Source organism: Oncorhynchus masou, chromosome 13, assembly GCF_036934945.1.
Source record: "Oncorhynchus masou masou isolate Uvic2021 chromosome 13, UVic_Omas_1.1, whole genome shotgun sequence".
Lineage (NCBI taxonomy): Eukaryota > Metazoa > Chordata > Actinopteri > Salmoniformes > Salmonidae > Oncorhynchus > Oncorhynchus masou.
Window position 1 is genome coordinate 94,036,602 of NC_088224.1, and position 17,320 is coordinate 94,053,921.

At 47.4% G+C, this 17,320-nt stretch overlaps 1 protein-coding gene across 1 annotated transcript in view; it reads left to right on the top strand.

Annotated features, from left to right (window-relative positions):
• The first annotated feature begins 544 nt into the window (after positions 1–544).
• zgc:153184 (uncharacterized protein LOC751652 homolog) overlaps positions 545–17,320 on the top strand; it is a 73,178-nt gene continuing 56,402 nt past the window's right edge. Inside the window, 1 exon segment of the mRNA XM_064985413.1 lies at positions 545–879. Within this exon segment, the coding sequence (XP_064841485.1) occupies positions 874–879 (6 nt within the window). The 5' untranslated portion in view covers positions 545–873.

The following is a 17,320-nucleotide window of genomic DNA, read 5'->3' on the forward strand; positions in this document are numbered from 1 at the left end:
TAGCTAACCCTTCCCTTTCCCCAAACCCTAACTTGAACCCTTTTAGCTAACCCTTCCCTTTCCCCAAACCCTAACTTTAACCCTGTTAGCTAACCCTTCCCTTTCCCCAAACCCTAACCCAAACTCCCAAACTTAACCCTAACCCCTAGCAACCTAGCTAGAATTTGTAACATATCATACGTTTTGCAAATTCATAACATATTGTACATGTGTGAACATGTGTATAATATAACACGTTTTGACAATTCGTAACATATTGTACGTTTTGCGAATCCGGGGCATATAATACGAATTACGTAACATATCATCCAAAATGGATGATGGACACCCACAAATGAATACATACTGTAACGACCCTGGGTTAAACGTAACATATCATACTAAATGGAATGTCCCGATTTTAATAAGTAAAGAATAATACGAAATGCAATGATACCAGGTTGAAGCTCAGTATTCTATTTCTTCAACAACAAACTAGTGTCTTGCGAAATATATCGACTTGTTTGCACAATGACGTCTGCCAAGGCCAATAGCATACTTAAATCATCAGCCTCAATATATCGTTCAACTGTTGTGCGAGAAGAGTGGCATCAATGCAACTGCGCGCAAAACTGAAGCCTCCGCCACTCCCTCTCTCTCATTCGATCAACCTCGTCTCGTACACTGCCTGTGAAGATACGACAGTGTAGTTATCTGTAAACACAGACCTCCGCTGTTCAAGGAGTGTGCTCACATCTCTCCTTCCCTATCCGCGTTAGTAGTGTAGGAGAGCTCTCCAGCCTCTGAAGTGGCTTCGCTCAAACGCAGCAGCGCGGTCATCCGAGGAGACAGAGAAGAGGGCAGGAAAAGGTGCATATCGCGAATTCCTCAAGGATGGAGGTAAGCAACAGTTGTTAACAAGTTTAGAATGAAGTGTTTGGACAGTAGGATTTCGTTGTAGATAAAAAAATATTCACGGAACTCAACTCTGCTGAAGTTGGTTTAACAACTTGTGGAAGTAGACTCTGTCGCCTTGGAAATGTGGAGTTGTTGGCTACAATTCTCTGCGGTGCGAAGTTATATCACAAAATAATTGCATTGTATTTCATGTAAAGCTTTGTATTTAATGTAAATCTACTTTTCATTGGGGATAAAATTGTCTTTCTAATATTGGCTAGTTAAAAGCCACCCTGTACTTATTTCTGTGAAGAATCTCTGATTCACATTGTATCAGTGGTGGAAAAAGTCCCCAATTGTCATAGGTTACTTTAGTAAAAGTGAAAGTCACCCAGTAAAATACTACCTGAGTAAAAGTCTAACCATCAAAAGTAAATGTTATTGCTAAAATCATTTTAAATCCCCTATATTTAGCAAACCAGACAGCACCATTTTCTTGTTTTTCCTTGTATTTACTGATAGCCAGAGGGACACGCCAACACTCAGGCATGACAATTGAAGCATTTGTGTTTAGTGAGTCCTCCAGATCAGAGGCAGTAGGGATGTTCTCTGTTTAGTGAGTCCTCCAGATCAGAGGCAGTAGGGATGTTCTGTGTTTAGTGAGTCCTCCAGATCAGAGGCAGTAGGGATGTTCTCTGTTTAGTGAGTCCTCCAGATCAGAGGCAGTAGGGATGTTCTGTGTTTAGTGAGTCCTCCAGATCAGAGGCAGTAGGGATGTTCTCTGTTTAGTGAGTCCTCCAGATCAGAGGCAGTAGGGATGACTAGGGATGTTCTCTGTTTAGTGAGTCCTCCAGATCAGAGGCAGTAGGGCTGACCAGGGATGTTCTCTGTTTTGTGAGTCCTCCAGATCAGAGGCAGTAGGGATGACCAGGGATGTTCTCTGTTTAGTGAGTCCTCCAGATCAGAGGCAGTAGGGACGACCAGGGATGTTCTCTGTTTAGTGAGTCCTCCAGATCAGAGGCAGTAGGGATGACCAGGGATGTTCTCTGTTTAGTGAGTCCTCCAGATCAGAGGCAGTAGGGATGACCAGGGATGTTCTCTGTTTAGTGAGTCCTCCAGATCAGAGGCAGTAGGGATGTTCTCTGTTTAGTGAGTTCTCCAGATCAGAGGCAGTAGGGACGACCAGGGATGTTCTCTGTTTAGTGAGTCCTCCAGATCAGAGGCAGTAGGGATGTTCTCTGTTTAGTGAGTCCTCCAGATCAGAGGCAGTAGGGATGACCAGGGATGTTCTCTGTTTAGTGAGTCCGCCAGATCAGAGGCAGTAGGGTTGACCAGGGATGTTCTCTGTTTAGTGAGTCCGCCAGATCAGAGGCAGTAGCGATGACCAGGGATGTTCTCTGTTTAGTGAGTCCTCCAGATCAGAGGCAGTAGGGATGACCAGGGATGTTCTCTGTTTAGTGAGTCCTCCAGATCAGAGGCAGTAGGGATGACCAGGGATGTTCTCTGTTTAGTGAGTCCTCCAGATCAGAGGCAGTAGAGATGACCAGGGATGTTCTCTGTTTAGTGAGTCCTCCAGATCAGAGGCAGTAGGGACGACCAGGGATGTTCTCTGTTTAGTGAGTCCTCCAGATCAGAGGCAGTAGGGATGACTAGGGATGTTCTCTGTTTAGTGAGTCCTCCAGATCAGAGGCAGTAGGGATGACCAGGGATGTTCTCTGTTTAGTGAGTCCTCCAGACCAGAGGCAGTAGGGATGACCAGGGATGTTCTCTGTTTAGTGAGTCCTCCAGATCAGAGGCAGTAGGGATGACCAGGGATGTTCTCTGTTTAGTGAGTCCTCCAGATCAGAGGCAGTAGGGATGACTAGGGATGTTCTCTGTTTAGTGAGTCCTCCAGATCAGAGGCAGTAGGGATGACCAGGGATGTTCTCTGTTTAGTGAGTCCTCCAGATCAGAGGCAGTAGGGATGACTAGGGATGTTCTCTGTTTAGTGAGTCCTCCAGATCAGAGGCAGTAGGGATGACTAGGGATGTTCTCTGTTTAGTGAGTCCTCCAGATCAGAGGCAGTAGGGATGACTAGGGATGTTCTCTGTTTAGTGAGTCCGCCAGATCAGAGGCAGTAGGGACGACCAGGGATGTTCTCTGTTTAGTGAGTCCTCCAGATCAGAGGCAGTAGGGATGACCAGGGATGTTCTCTGTTTAGTGAGTCCGCCAGATCAGAGGCAGTAGGGACGACCAGGGATGTTCTCTGTTTAGTGAGTCCTCCAGATCAGAGGCAGTAGGGATGACTAGGGATGTTCTCTGTTTAGTGAGTCCTCCAGATCAGAGGCAGTAGGGACGACCAGGGATGTTCTCTGTTTAGTAAGTCCTCCAGATCAGAGGCAGTAGGGATGACCAGGGATGTTCTCTGTTTAGTAAGTCCTCCAGATCAGAGGCAGTAGGGATGACCAGGGATGTTCTCTGTTTAGTGAGTCCTCCAGATCAGAGGCAGTAGGGACGACCAGGGATGTTCTCTGTTTAGTGAGTCCTCCAGATCAGAGGCAGTAGGGATGACCAGGGATGTTCTCTGTTTAGTGAGTCCTCCAGATCAGAGGCAGTAGGGATGACCAGGGATGTTCTCTGTTTAGTGAGTCCTCCAGATCAGAGGCAGTAGGGATGACCAGGGATGTTCTCTGTTTAGTGAGTCCTCCAGATCAGAGGCAGTAGGGAGGACCAGGGATGTTCTCTGTTTAGTGAGTTCTCCAGATCAGAGGCAGTAGGGATGACCAGGGATGTTCTCTGTTTAGTGAGTCCTCCAGATCAGAGGCAGTAGGGAGGACCAGGGATGTTCTCTGTTTAGTGAGTTCTCCAGATCAGAGGCAGTAGGGATGACCAGGGATGTTCTCTGTTTAGTGAGTCCTCCAGATCAGAGGCAGTAGGGATGACCAGGGATGTTCTCTGTTTAGTGAGTCCTCCAGATCAGAGTCAGTAGGGATGACTAGGGATGTTCTCTGTTTAGTGAGTCCTCCAGATCAGAGGCAGTAGGGCTGACCAGGGATGTTCTCTGTTTAGTGAGTCCTCCAGATCAGAGGCAGTAGGGACGACTAGGGATGTTCTCTGTTTAGTGAGTCCTCCAGATCAGAGGCAGTAGGGATGACCAGGGATGTTCTCTGTTTAGTGAGTCCTCCAGATCAGAGGCAGTAGGGACGACTAGGGATGTTCTCTGTTTAGTGAGTCCTCCAGATCAGAGGCAGTAGGGACGACTAGGGATGTTCTCTGTTTAGTGAGTCCTCCAGATCAGAGTCAGTAGCGATGACCAGGGATGTTCTCTGTTTAGTGAGTCCTCCAGATCAGAGGCAGTAGGGAGGACCAGGGATGTTCTCTGTTTAGTGAGTCCTCCAGATCAGAGGCAGTAGGGATGTTCTCTGTTTAGTGAGTCCTCCAGATCAGAGTCAGTAGGGATGACCAGGGATGTGTCTCTTGATAAGTGTGTGAATTAGACCATTTTCCTGTCCTGATAAGCATTCAAAATGGAACGAATACATTCGGGTGTCAGGGAAAATGTACAGAGTAAAAAGTATAAGATTTTCTTTAGGAATGTAGTGAAGTAAAAGTTGTCAAATATAAATAGTAAAGTACAGATACCCCCCCCCCAAAGTAGTACTTTAAAGAATTTTTTTACTGAAGTACTTTATACCATTGCAATTGTATAACCATTTAACTAAGCATCGCACATCCAGTCAAGTGACTTGGTCACAACCTACTGGGCATTGAAATGACATGGAAACAACGCTGATTCAACCAGTGTGTTCCCAGTGGGAGGGTTACATACAGAAAACATCCATACAGTCAATCATTGTTGTGAGCATCGACGACCCACACTCTGATAACTGGAGAGACACTCACATGATACTCGGGGCTACATCCCAAATGGCCATCCTATTCACTACGTAGTGCACTACTGTCCCACCTGGGCAAGAGGAATACCTACAGTTGAAGTCGTAATGACTCCAAACTAAGTGTTATGTAAACTTCCGGCTTCAACTGTAGGTATTCCTCTTGTCCTGGTGGAAGAGTAGTGGACTACGTAGTGAATAGGATGGCTATTTGGGATGTACCCTGAGTATCATATGAGAGTCTCTCCAGAATACCTGATGTGAGAATGCTGTTCATTGACTATAGCTCAGCCTTCAGCACCGTAGTACCCTCCAAGTTCGGGGTCCTGGGTTTGAACCCCGCCTTATGCAAACTGGGTCATGGACTTCCCGACGAGCCGCTACCCCGTCGATAAAGGTAGGAAACAACAACCTCCACTTCGCTGATCCTCAACACTGGGGCACCACAAGGGTGCGTGCTCAGCCCTCTCCTGTACTTCCTGTTCACCCATGACTGCGTGGCCACGCCTCCAACACAATCATCAAGTTTGCAGACGACACAGCCATAGATGACCTGATTTCCAACAGTGACGAGACTTCCTACAGAGGAGGTGAGGGCCCTGGTGGAAAGTAACCTCTCCCTCAACATCAACAAAACGAAGGAGCTGATCATGGACTTCAGGAAACAGAAGAGGGAGCACGCCCCCTATCCACATCGACGGAACCGCAGTGGAGAAGGTGGAAAGTTTTAAGTTCCTCGGTGTACACATCACTGACAAACTGAAATGGTCCACCCACACAGACAGAAGAAGGTGCAATAGTGCCTCTTCAACCTCAGGAGGCTGACGAAATTTGGCTTGTCACCTAAAACCCTCACATACTTTTACAGATGCACAATTGAGAGCATCCCGTCGGGCTGTATCACCACCTGGTACGGCAACTGCTCCGCCCACAACCGTAAGGCTCTCCAGAGGGTAGTGAGGTCTACGCAACGCATCACCGGGGGCAAACTACCTGCCCTCCAGGAAACCTACACCACCCGATGTCACAGGAAAGCCAAAAAGATCAAGGGCAACAACCACCCGAGCCACTGCCTGTTCACCCCGCTATCATCCAGAAGGCGAGGTCAGTACAGGTGCATCAGAGATGGGACGAAGAGACTGAAAATCAGCTTCTATCTCAATGCCATCAGACTGTTAAATAGCCATCACTAGCCTGCTTCCACCTGGTTACTCAACCCCACACCTTAGAAGCTGCCCTACATACAGAGACATGGAATCACTGTTCACTTTTATAATGTTTGCACACAGCTTTACGCACCTCATGTGTATATACTGTATTTAATCAATGCCACTCTGACATTGCTCATCCTAATATTTATATATTTCTTAATTCCATTAATTTTACTTTTAGATTTGTGTGTATTTTTGTGAATTGTTAGATACTATTGCACTTTTAGAGCTAGAAACACAAGCATTTCGCTACACCCGCAATAACATCTGCTAAATATGTGCATGTGACCATTTGATTTGATTTACTGAGTCATATGGGCCCTGGTCAAAAGTAGTTCACCGTGTACGGAATAGGGTGCCGTTTGGGACACAACTTCAGCAGACTTATAAATCTGTTCCCATGAAGAGAACAGAGAGGGGGACTCCAAGATCCAACAAGTTGTTTACTATTTTGTAAGAAAAATCCATGAAGTCAGCTGAGTTCTCTAAAAATCAATTTGCTGTTTCTCTTCTCTGTCTCCTTCTCTCTCATGGACTTGCCGTCTTGACCTCTGAAAAGCCAACTGACATTTACTCCTGAGATGCTGACCTGTTGCACCCTTCAAACCACTGTGGTTATTATTTGACCCTGCTGGTCATCTATGAATGTCTTGATTAACGATCGATCTGGTCTTAATGGACAGGTGCTCTTAAAATCTCCACCCGATTGATCAAATTAAATGTTTTGTAACACCAAAACTAGCTGCCCACCGACGTGAAAGGAGACGAAAGCTTAACTTGACTGGAGTATTGAAACGCGACATAGTGTGTTGTAACACCAGTTCATCATGTGTTGTGTAACACCTTGCCAGGGACTGGGAGACCCACCTTAAAAAAGGTTCAAAACACTCATTTGGTGTTCTGTTTAGTACCGAATTAGATAACGTCACCAAAAGATAAGCTTTCTCTCTCCCTCTATAGCTTCTAAACGCTATGATGGTGTTTCACCTCCTGACGAGTGAAGAATTAGATCGCTCCTTCTGGAATATTCTAATGGTTAACATTGGTTTATGTATCTGATCATTTGCCAGTTTTAACCATTTTTGGCAGGCATTGTGCGCCAACCACCAGCGGTGACTAGAGGTTTTACCAATGATGTACGATGTATATGAACCCTGGATTGTTGATGCTGTGTATTTGTCCATTGACAGGCTTTGAAGCCACCGGTCGGCCATATTGGTACTGCCCAGTAGGAACAGTCCTCCATAGGAATGGATGGAATTCTATTTCAATTAAATGTTTCAAGGACAAAATTACATGTATTTCTTTGTTGTAGTGTGGATAGTAATATTAGTACTCCCCCCCCAAAAAAATATATATATTAAGGACATTTAAAAATTATATATTTGTACATTTTAAATGTTAATGGTTAGCTCACACGATTTTAAAGTATGCATTAACATGTCTGTAATATTATTAACATGTCAAAAATGAATGTAGGCATTAAAAAAATCAATTTCTATAGCTTTACAAAATATTTTTTACAATGGAAAAGGAGTGCCAAGATGGCTGCCCTGTGGCTTCAATACAACACCTCCTGTCAGTCATCCAGGGTTTATGCACATCATTGGGTTTTACAGCAAGCATTGCAGGATACTATGAAAGTCCAAAGAGGACATATGAAGAAAAGAAAAATGGTTCCCTATTTATCTCATAACAAAAGTTGTTTTGTTGTTTCGTCGAGATCACGAGATAATCAAAAGTACCATCATCCATTGATCTGTTCAGATGCATGACAACCAAACATGGAGAACTGAGGGATTTGAACTCATCGGAAGTCTAGTTTTCATCTCTTCGCCCTTTCTATCTTGACGTGTCTCTGTTTTCAGAGTATTGTGGGTAATTCAACATTTTAAGACTTAATTCATTGTTATTTTTACACAATGTTATATGCATGTTTGCGGGGGGGGGGAAGAAAAAAAAAAGTATAATCGTTATTGGTATTAAAAGCAGCTTGTTGTGCCATGAGGTGCAATAGATCAGGGTGAATGGGTTATCCAATCAGCTGATCTCAGGTCAGATTCTCTACTTGTCATGGTTTCATTACACGATCATGATGTGAGACGTTCTATTTTTACAGTGTAGATTCCGGGACTTTTCTAGGGAGTTTTTTTTCTTCTCTCCACTGGGCTTCTGCATCTGCATTGCTTGTTCTTTAGGGGGGTGGGGTGGGGGGGGGGGGTTAGGCTGGGTTTCTGTAAAGCACATTGTGACATTTGCTGATGTAAAAAAAAAAAAGGGCTTTGTAAAATAAATGGGATTACAGACAACATATGGATTTTAAAGTGAGTCTATGGTATATGGGCGACAGACCACCTATGGATTCTATAGTAAATATATACACTGAGTGAACAAAACATTAGGAACACCTTCCTAATATTGAGTTGCACCCCCGCCCCCCTTTTATCCTCAGAACAGCAAGGTGTCTACTTTCCCTATAAGCGTGTTGATGGCCTTTCCCTATAAGCGTGTTGAAGGCCTTTCCCGATAAGCGTGTTGAAGGCCTTTCCCTATAAGCGTGTTGAGGGCCTTTCCCTATAAGCGTGTTGAGGGCCTTTCCCTATAAGCGTGTTGAGGGCCTTTCCCTATAAGCGTGTTGAGGGCCTTTCCCTATAAGCGTGTTGAGGGCCTTTCCCTATAAGCGTGTTGAGGGCCTTTCCCTATAAGCGTGTTGAAGGCCTTTCCCTATAAGCGTGTTGAGGGCCTTTCCCTATAAGCGTGTTGAGGGCCTTTCCCTATAAGCGTGTTGAGGGCCTTTCCCTATAAGCGTGTTGAAGGCCTTTCCCTATAAGCGTGTTGAAGGCCTTTCCCTATAAGCGTGTTGAGGGCCTTTCCCTATAAGCGTGTTGAGGGACTTTCCCTATAAGCGTGTTGAGGGCCTTTCCGATAAGCGTGTTGAGGGCCTTTCCCTATAAGCGTGTTGAGGGCCTTTCCCTATAAGCGTGTTGAAGGCCTTTCCCTATAAGCGTGTTGAGGGCCTTTCCCTATAAGCGTGTTGAGGGCCTTTCCCTATAAGCGTGTTGAGGGCCTTTCCCTATAAGCGTGTTGAGGGCCTTTCCCTATAAGCGTGTTGAGGGCCTTTCCCTATAAGCGTGTTGAGGGCCTTTCCCTATAAGCGTGTTGAGGGCCTTTCCCTATAAGCGTGTTGAAGGCCTTTCCCTATAAGCGTGTTGAGGGCCTTTCCCTATAAGCGTGTTGAAGGCCTTTCCCTATAAGCGTGTTGATGGCCTTTCCTGTAAGCGTGTTGAAGGCCTTTCCCTATAAGCGTGTTGAGGGCCTTTCCCTGTAAGCGTGTTGAAGGCCTTTCCCTATAAGCGTGTTGAGGGCCTTTCCCTATAAGCGTGTTGAGGGCCTTTCCTATAAGCGTGTTGAGGGCCTTTCCCTATAAGCGTGTTGAGGGCCTTTCCCTATAAGCGTGTTGAGGGCCTTTCCTATAAGCGTGTTGAGGGCCTTTCCCTATAAGCGTGTTGAGGGCCTTTCCCTATAAGCGTGTTGAGGGCCTTTCCCTATAAGCGTGTTGAGGGCCTTTCCCTATAAGCGTGTTGAGGGCCTTTCCCTATAAGCGTGTTGAGGGCCTTTCCCTGTTGAAGGCCTTTCCTATAAGCGTGTTGAAGGCCTTTCCTATAAGCGTGTTGAGGGCCTTTCCCTGTAAGTGTGTTGAAGGCCTTTCCCTATAAGCGTGTTGAGGGCCTTTCCCTATAAGCGTGTTGAGGGCCTTTCCCTATAAGCGTGTTGAAGGCCTTTCCCTATAAGCGTGTTGAGGGCCTTTCCCTGTAAGCGTGTTGAGGGCCTTTCCCTATAAGCGTGTTGAGGGCCTTTCCCTATAAGCGTGTTGAAGGCCTTTCCCTATAAGCGTGTTGAATAGCCTTTCCCTATAAGCGTGTTGAAGGCCTTTCCCTATAAGTGTGTTGAGGGCCTTTCCCTGTAAGTGTGTTGAAGGCCTTTCCCTATAAGCGTGTTGAGGGCCTTTCCCTATAAGCGTGTTGAGGGCCTTTCCCTATAAGCGTGTTGAGGGCCTTTCCCTATAAGCGTGTTGAGGGCCTTTCCCTATAAGCGTGTTGAGGGCCTTTCCCTATAAGCGTGTTGAGGGCCTTTCCCTATAAGCGTGTTGAGGGCCTTTCCCTATAAGGGCCTTTCCCTATAAGCGTGTTGAGGGCCTTTCCCTATAAGCGTGTTGAGGGCCTTTCCCTATAAGCGTGTTGAGGGCCTTTCCCTATAAGCGTGTTGAGGGCCTTTCCCTATAAGCGTGTTGAGGGCCTTTCCCTATAAGCGTGTTGAGGGCCTTTCCCTGTAAGCGTGTTGAAGGCCTTTCCCTGTAAGCGTGTTGAGGCCTTTCCCTATAAGCGTGTTGAGGGCCTTTCCCTATAAGCGTGTTGAGGGCCTTTCCCTATAAGCGTGTTGAGGGCCTTTCCCTATAAGCGTGTTGAGGGCCTTTCCCTATAAGCGTGTTGAGGGCCTTTCCCTATAAGCGTGTTGAGGGCCTTTCCTATAAGCGTGTTGAGGGCCTTTCCCTATAAGCGTGTTGAGGGCCTTTCCCTATAAGCGTGTTGAGGGCCTTTCCCTATAAGCGTGTTGAGGGCCTTTCCCTATAAGCGTGTTGAGGGCCTTTCCCTATAAGCGTGTTGAGGGCCTTTCCCTATAAGCGTGTTGAGGGCCTTTCCCTATAAGCGTGTTGAGGGCCTTTCCCTATAAGCGTGTTGAGGGCCTTTCCCTATAAGCGTGTTGAGGGCCTTTCCCTATAAGCGTGTTGAGGGCCTTTCCCTATAAGCGTGTTGAGGGCCTTTCCCTATAAGGGCGTGTTGAGGGCCTTTCCCTATAAGCGTGTTGAGGGCCTTTCCCTATAAGCGTGTTGAGGGCCTTTCCCTATAAGCGTGTTGAGGGCCTTTCCCTGTAAGCGTGTTGAGGGCCTTTCCCTGTAAGCGTGTTGAAGGCCTTTCCCTGTAAGCGTGTTGAGGGCCTTTCCCTATAAGCGTGTTGAGGGCCTTTCCCTATAAGCGTGTTGAGGGCCTTTCCCTATAAGCGTGTTGAGGGCCTTTCCCTATAAGCGTGTTGAGGGCCTTTCCCTATAAGCGTGTTGAGGGCCTTTCCCTATAAGCGTGTTGAGGGCCTTTCCCTATAAGCGTGTTGAGGGCCTTTCCCTATAAGCGTGTTGAGGGCCTTTCCCTATAAGCGTGTTGAGGGCCTTTCCCTATAAGCGTGTTGAGGGCCTTTCCCTATAAGCGTGTTGAGGGCCTTTCCCTATAAGCGTGTTGAAGGCCTTTCCCTATAAGCGTGTTGAAGGCCTTTCCCTGTAAGCGTGTTGAAGGCCTTTCCCTATAAGCGTGTTGAGGGCCTTGTTGAGGGCCTTTCCCTATAAGCGTGTTGAAGGCCTTTCCCTATAAGCGTGTTGAAGGCCTTTCCCTATAAGCGTGTTGAGGGCCTTTCCCTATAAGCGTGTTGAAGGCCTTTCCCTGTAAGCGTGTTGAGGGCCTTTCCCTATAAGCGTGTTGAAGGCCTTTCCCTATAAGCGTGTTGAGGGCCTTTCCCTATAAGCGTGTTGAGGGCCTTTCCCTATAAGCGTGTTGAAGGCCTTTCCCTATAAGCGTGTTGAAGGCCTTTCCCTATAAGCGTGTTGAAGGCCTTTCCCTATAAGCGTGTTGAAGGCCTTTCCCTATAAGCGTGTTGAGGGCCTTTCCCTATAAGCGTGTTGAAGGCCTTTCCCTATAAGCGTGTTGAAGGCCTTTCCCTATAAGCGTGTTGAAGGCCTTTCCCTATAAGCGTGTTGAAGGCCTTTCCCTATAAGGGTGTTGAAGGCCTTTCCCTATAAGCGTGTTGAGGGCCTTTCCCTATAAGCGTGTTGAAGGCCTTTCCCTATAAGCGTGTTGAAGGCCTTTCCCTATAAGCGTGTTGAAGGCCTTTCCCTGTAAGCGTGTTGAAGGCCTTTCCCTATAAGCGTGTTGAGGGCCTTGTTGAGGGCCTTTCCCTATAAGCGTGTTGAAGGCCTTTCCCTATAAGCGTGTTGAAGGCCTTTCCCTATAAGCGTGTTGAAGGCCTTTCCCTATAAGCGTGTTGAGGGCCTTTCCCTATAAGCGTGTTGAAGGCCTTTCCCTATAAGCGTGTTGAAGGCCTTTCCCTATAAGCGTGTTGAAGGCCTTTCCCTGTAAGCGTGTTGAAGGCCTTTCCCTATAAGCGTGTTGAGGGCCTTGTTGAGCGCCTTTCCCTATAAGCGTGTTGAAGGCCTTTCCCTGTAAGCGTGTTGAAGGCCTTTCCCTATAAGCGTGTTGAGGGCCTTGTTGAGGGCCTTTCCCTATAAGCGTGTTGAAGGCCTTTCCCTATAAGCGTGTTGAAGGCCTTTCCCTATAAGCGTGTTGAAGGCCTTTCCCTGTAAGCGTGTTGAAGGCCTTTCCCTATAAGCGTGTTGAGGGCCTTGTTGAGGGCCTTTCCCTATAAGCGTGTTGAAGGCCTTTCCCTATAAGCGTGTTGAAGGCCTTTCCCTATAAGCGTGTTGAAGGCCTTTCCCTGTAAGCGTGTTGAAGGCCTTTCCCTATAAGCGTGTTGAGGGCCTTGTTGAGGGCCTTTCCCTATAAGCGTGTTGAAGGCCTTTCCCTGTAAGCGTGTTGAAGGCCTTTCCCTATAAGCGTGTTGAGGGCCTTTCCCTATAAGCGTGTTGAAGGCCTTTCCCTATAAGCGTGTTGAAGGCCTTTCCCTATAAGTGTGTTGAAGGCCTTTCCCTATAAGCGTGTTGAAGGCCTTTCCCTATAAGTGTGTTGAAGGCCTTTCCCTATAAGCGTGTTGAAGGCCTTTCCCTATAAGTGTGTTGAAGGCCTTTCCCTATAAGCGTGTTGAGGGCCTTTCCCTGTAAGTGTGTTGAAGGCCTTTCCCTATAAGTGTGTTGAAGGCCTTTCCCTATAAGTGTGTTGAAGGCCTTTCCCTATAAGTGTGTTGAAGGCCTTTCCCTATAAGTGTGTTGAAGGCCTTTCCCTATAAGCGTGTTGAGGGCCTTTCCCTATAAGCGTGTTGAAAGTCTGTTGTCATTTAGTATTCTGTATAATAACAGTTTTTTCCCTAAAGTTTGCTAAGTGCCGGTAACAGCCTGATTGGTCGGCTGTTTGAACCAATAAAGGGTGCTGTTCTTGGGCAGTGGACATTTCCTCCCTTCAGGCCTAAGGAAACCTAGGCTTAGATTGAAGATGTGGCAAACAGGAGTCGCAATGTATTCCACTACCAACCTCATGAAAATTGACTGTCCAGATTGTCGGTACCAAATGGTTTGTCCTTTATTTATAGATAACAATCATTTATTCTTCTCTTCCACGTTAACTTTTTCGGAATTCAAAAGTACAGCGCTTGTCTTTCATTATTTGCTCCGGTGAATATGAAGGCTCAGCGTTTGTTGTTTGCATATTCATGCCTAAATTTGCTTAATCGTGTCAACAAAAAATTACTAAAGTAGTTGGTAGTATCAAAGGGTTTTGTTATGAACAAGCCATCAATCAATCAATCAATAAAATTGATTTATAAAGTCATTTTTACATCAGCTGATACAGTGCCTTGCGAAAGTATTCGGCCCCCTTGAACTTTGCGACCTTTTGCCACATTTCAGGCTTCAAACATAAAGATATAAAACTGTATTTTTTGGTGAAGAATCAACAACAAGTGGGACACAATCATGAAGTGGAACGACATTTATTGGATATTTCAAACTTTTTTAACAAATCAAAAACTGAAAAATTGGGCGTGCAAAATTAAAATCAAAGTGCTGCCCAGCCTAAAACCCCCAAACAGCAAGCAATGCAGATGTAGAAGCACGGTGGCTAGGAGAAGCTCCCTAGAAAGGCCAGAACCTAGGAAGAAACCTAGAGAGGAACCAGGCTATGAGGGGTGGCCAGTCCTCTTCTGTCTGTGCCGGGTGGAGATTATAACAGTACATAGCCATTAAGGCCAGATTGTTCTTCAAGATGTTTAAACGTTCATAGATGACCAGCAGGGTCAAATAATAACCCGTGGTTGTAGCGGGTGCAACATTCACAAGGCCGCTGGGCCAGACGGATTACCAGGACATGTACGTCGAGCATGCGCTGACCCAACTGGCAAGTGTCTTCACTCTCATTTTCAACCTCTCCTTGACCGAGTCTGTAATACCTACATGTTTCAAGCATTTTGAGTGCTACTATTTGCATCCCCCCCCTTTCACGCTACTCTGTTATTATCTATTCATAAGTCACAGACCAAGACCAACAGCAGTAGGTCTGGAGATGATGTCAGATTATTTTGGACATTTGGAAAATAATTGTTCTGGGGAGGGTCCTCTTCAGACAGACAACTTGTGTGAGCCTCATTTAAACTACAAAAGAGAAAGTGTGCAACCTTAACATGTGATGACAATACAACAGAACAGATTAACGGGACTGACATTTACCATCACGGGTGGCCAAAAAGAACAATAACCCGGCAGGATTGGAAGAAAACAACCCAACTAAGTGACCCAGTGCCTGCAACCCAGCAGTTGGGTCATCCAACCCAACATTTTTTACAGTGTAGAAGTTTTCTTACCGGCGGAGAAAAATGAATTACATTTACATTACATTTAAGTCATTTAGCAGACGCTCTTATCCAGAGCGACTTACAAATTGGTGAATTCACCTTATGACATCCAGTGGAACAGCCACTTTACAATAGTGCATCTAAATCATTTAAGGGGGGTGAGAAGGATTACTTTATCCTATCCTAGGTATTCCTTAAAGAGGTGGGGTTTCAGGTGTCTCCGGAAGGTGGTGATTGACTCCGCTGTCCTGGCGTCGTGAGGGAGTTTGTTCCACCATTGGGGGGCCAGAGCAGCGAACAGTTTTGACTGGGCTGAGCGGGAACTGTACTTCCTCAGTGGTAGGGAGGCGAGCAGGCCAGAGGTGGATGGTAGCCATAATTTCTTATATTCATTACTGAATTATTTAATGTAAAAAAAAATATGAAAATACTGTTTTTTTACGGTTTACTGCCCAGCCCTAAATATGCTGCCATTTGGGATGTAATCTAGCTGTTACTTTCTGTACTTAGCTATCCTAACTGAAAGCTGGGTTTTAATTCATCCAAAAGTAGTGCATTGGGTGCCATTTGGGGCCCAGACAGTGTGTCTAGAAGGCAGGAGCCACCTCTCTGACAGAAACACTGTTTTTTCTTTCTTTAATCTATCTGGTTTAAACTATGTGGGGGAAAGAGGGAACATTTAATCCACCTGGTTTAAACTATGTAGGGGAAAGAGGGAACATTTAATCCACTATGTAGGGGAAAGAGGGAACATTTAATCCACTATGTAGAGGAAAGAGGGAACATTTAATCCACTATGTAGGGGAAAGAGGGAACATTTAATACACTATGTAGAGGAAAGCGAGCATAGGGGGAGAGAGAGCGTAGGGAGAGAGGGGAGGAGAGAGAGCGAGAGGGGGGAGAGAGCATAGAGAGAGAGGGGGGAGAGAGCATAGAGAGAGAGGGGGAGGCTCATAGGGAGAGAGGGGGAGAGAGAGAGAGGGAGGCTCATAGGGAGAGAGGGGGAGAGAGAGAGGGGGGGCATAGGGAGAGAGGGGGAGAGAGAGAGAGGGGGGGCATAGGGAGAGAGGGGGGAGAGAGAGAGAGGGGGGGCATAGGGAGAGAGGGGAGAGAGAGAGAGGGGGGGCATAGGGAGAGAGGGGGAGAGAGAGAGGGGGGGCATAGGGAGAGAGGGGGAGAGAGAGGGGGGGAGTTCAAACTTCATCTATTCATAGGAGCATTTAATTAGAATGCATCAGCAGGAATAGTTAGTATTTACAGCCTGAGCACTAAAATGGGAGGATACCTCCTGTGGGAAAAGACAGAGAACATCACAAGGTCACAGTCCTATAAAGCAAGTGGGACCTCTGGCCATCACCAGTACACTGAAGGATGGGAAATACTGTGTGTGTGTGTGTGTGTGTGTAAGAGAGTGTATTTGTGTATGGATGTGCGTTTGAGAGTGTATTTGTGTGTGTTTCAGAGTGTGTGTGTATGTGTGTGTATGTGTGTGTATGTGTGTGTATGTGTGTGTATGTGTGTGTGTGTGTGTGTGTGTTTGAGAGTGTATTTGTGTGTGTTTCAGAGTGTATTTCTGTATGGGTGTGTGTGTGTGTGTGTGTGTGTGTGTGTGGCTTCTTCGAGGAACACAGTATAACTGGAGTGAGCAAGCGTATTGGATGAATGAACGTATGGGATGAGGGAACGTATGGGATGAGGGAGCGAGCGTATGGGGTGAGGGAGCGTAAGGGGTGAGGGAGCGTATGGGATGAGGGAGCGAGCGTATGGGGTGAGGGAGCGTATGGGGTGAGGGAGCGTATGGGGTGAGGGAGCGTATGGGGTGAGGGAGCGTATGGGGTGAGGGAGCGTATGGGGTGAGGGAGCGTATGGGGTGAGGGAGCGTATGGGGTGAGGGAGCGTATGGGGTGAGGGAGCGTATGGGGTGAGGGAGCGTATGAGATGAGGGAGCGTATGGGGTGAGGGAGCGAGCGTATGGGGTGAGGGAGCGTATGGGATGAGGGAGCGTATGGGGTGAGGGAGCGTATGGGGTGAGGGAGCGTATGGGATGAGGGAGCGTATGAGATGAGGGAGCGTATGGGGTGAGGGAGCGTATGGGGTGAGGGAGCGTATGGGGTGAGGGAGCGTATGGGGTGAGGGAGCGTATGGGATGAGGGAGCATATGGGGTGAGGGAGCGTATGGGGTGAGGGAGCGTATGGGATGAGGGAGCGTATGGGATGAGGGAGCGAGCGTATGGGGTGAGGGAGCGTATGGGGTGAGGGAGCGTATGGGGTGAGGGAGCGTATGGGATGAGGGAGCGTATGGGGTGAGGGAGCGTATGGGGTGAGGGAGCGTATGGGATGAGGGAGCGTATGGGGTGAGGGAGCGTATGGGGTGAGGGGAGCGTATGGGATGAGGGAGCGTATGGGGTGAGGGAGCGTATGGGGTGAGGGAGCGTATGGGATGAGGGAGCGTAAGGGTGAGGGAGCGTATGGGGTGAGGGAGCGTATGGGATGAGGGAGCGTATGGGATGAGGGAGCGAGCGTATGGGGTGAGGGAGCGTATGGGATGAGGGAGCGTATGGGGTGAGGGGAGCGTATGGGGTGAGGGAGCGTATGGGGTGAGGGAGCGTATGGGGTGAGGGAGCGTATGGGATGAGGGAGCGTATGGGGTGAGGGAGCGTATGGGGTGAGGGAGCGTATGGGGTGAGGGAGCGTATGGGATGAGGGAGCGTATGGGATGAGGGAGCGAGCGTATGGGGTGAGGGAGCGTATGGGATGAGGAAGCGAGCGTATGGGGTGAGGGAGCGTATGGGATGAGGG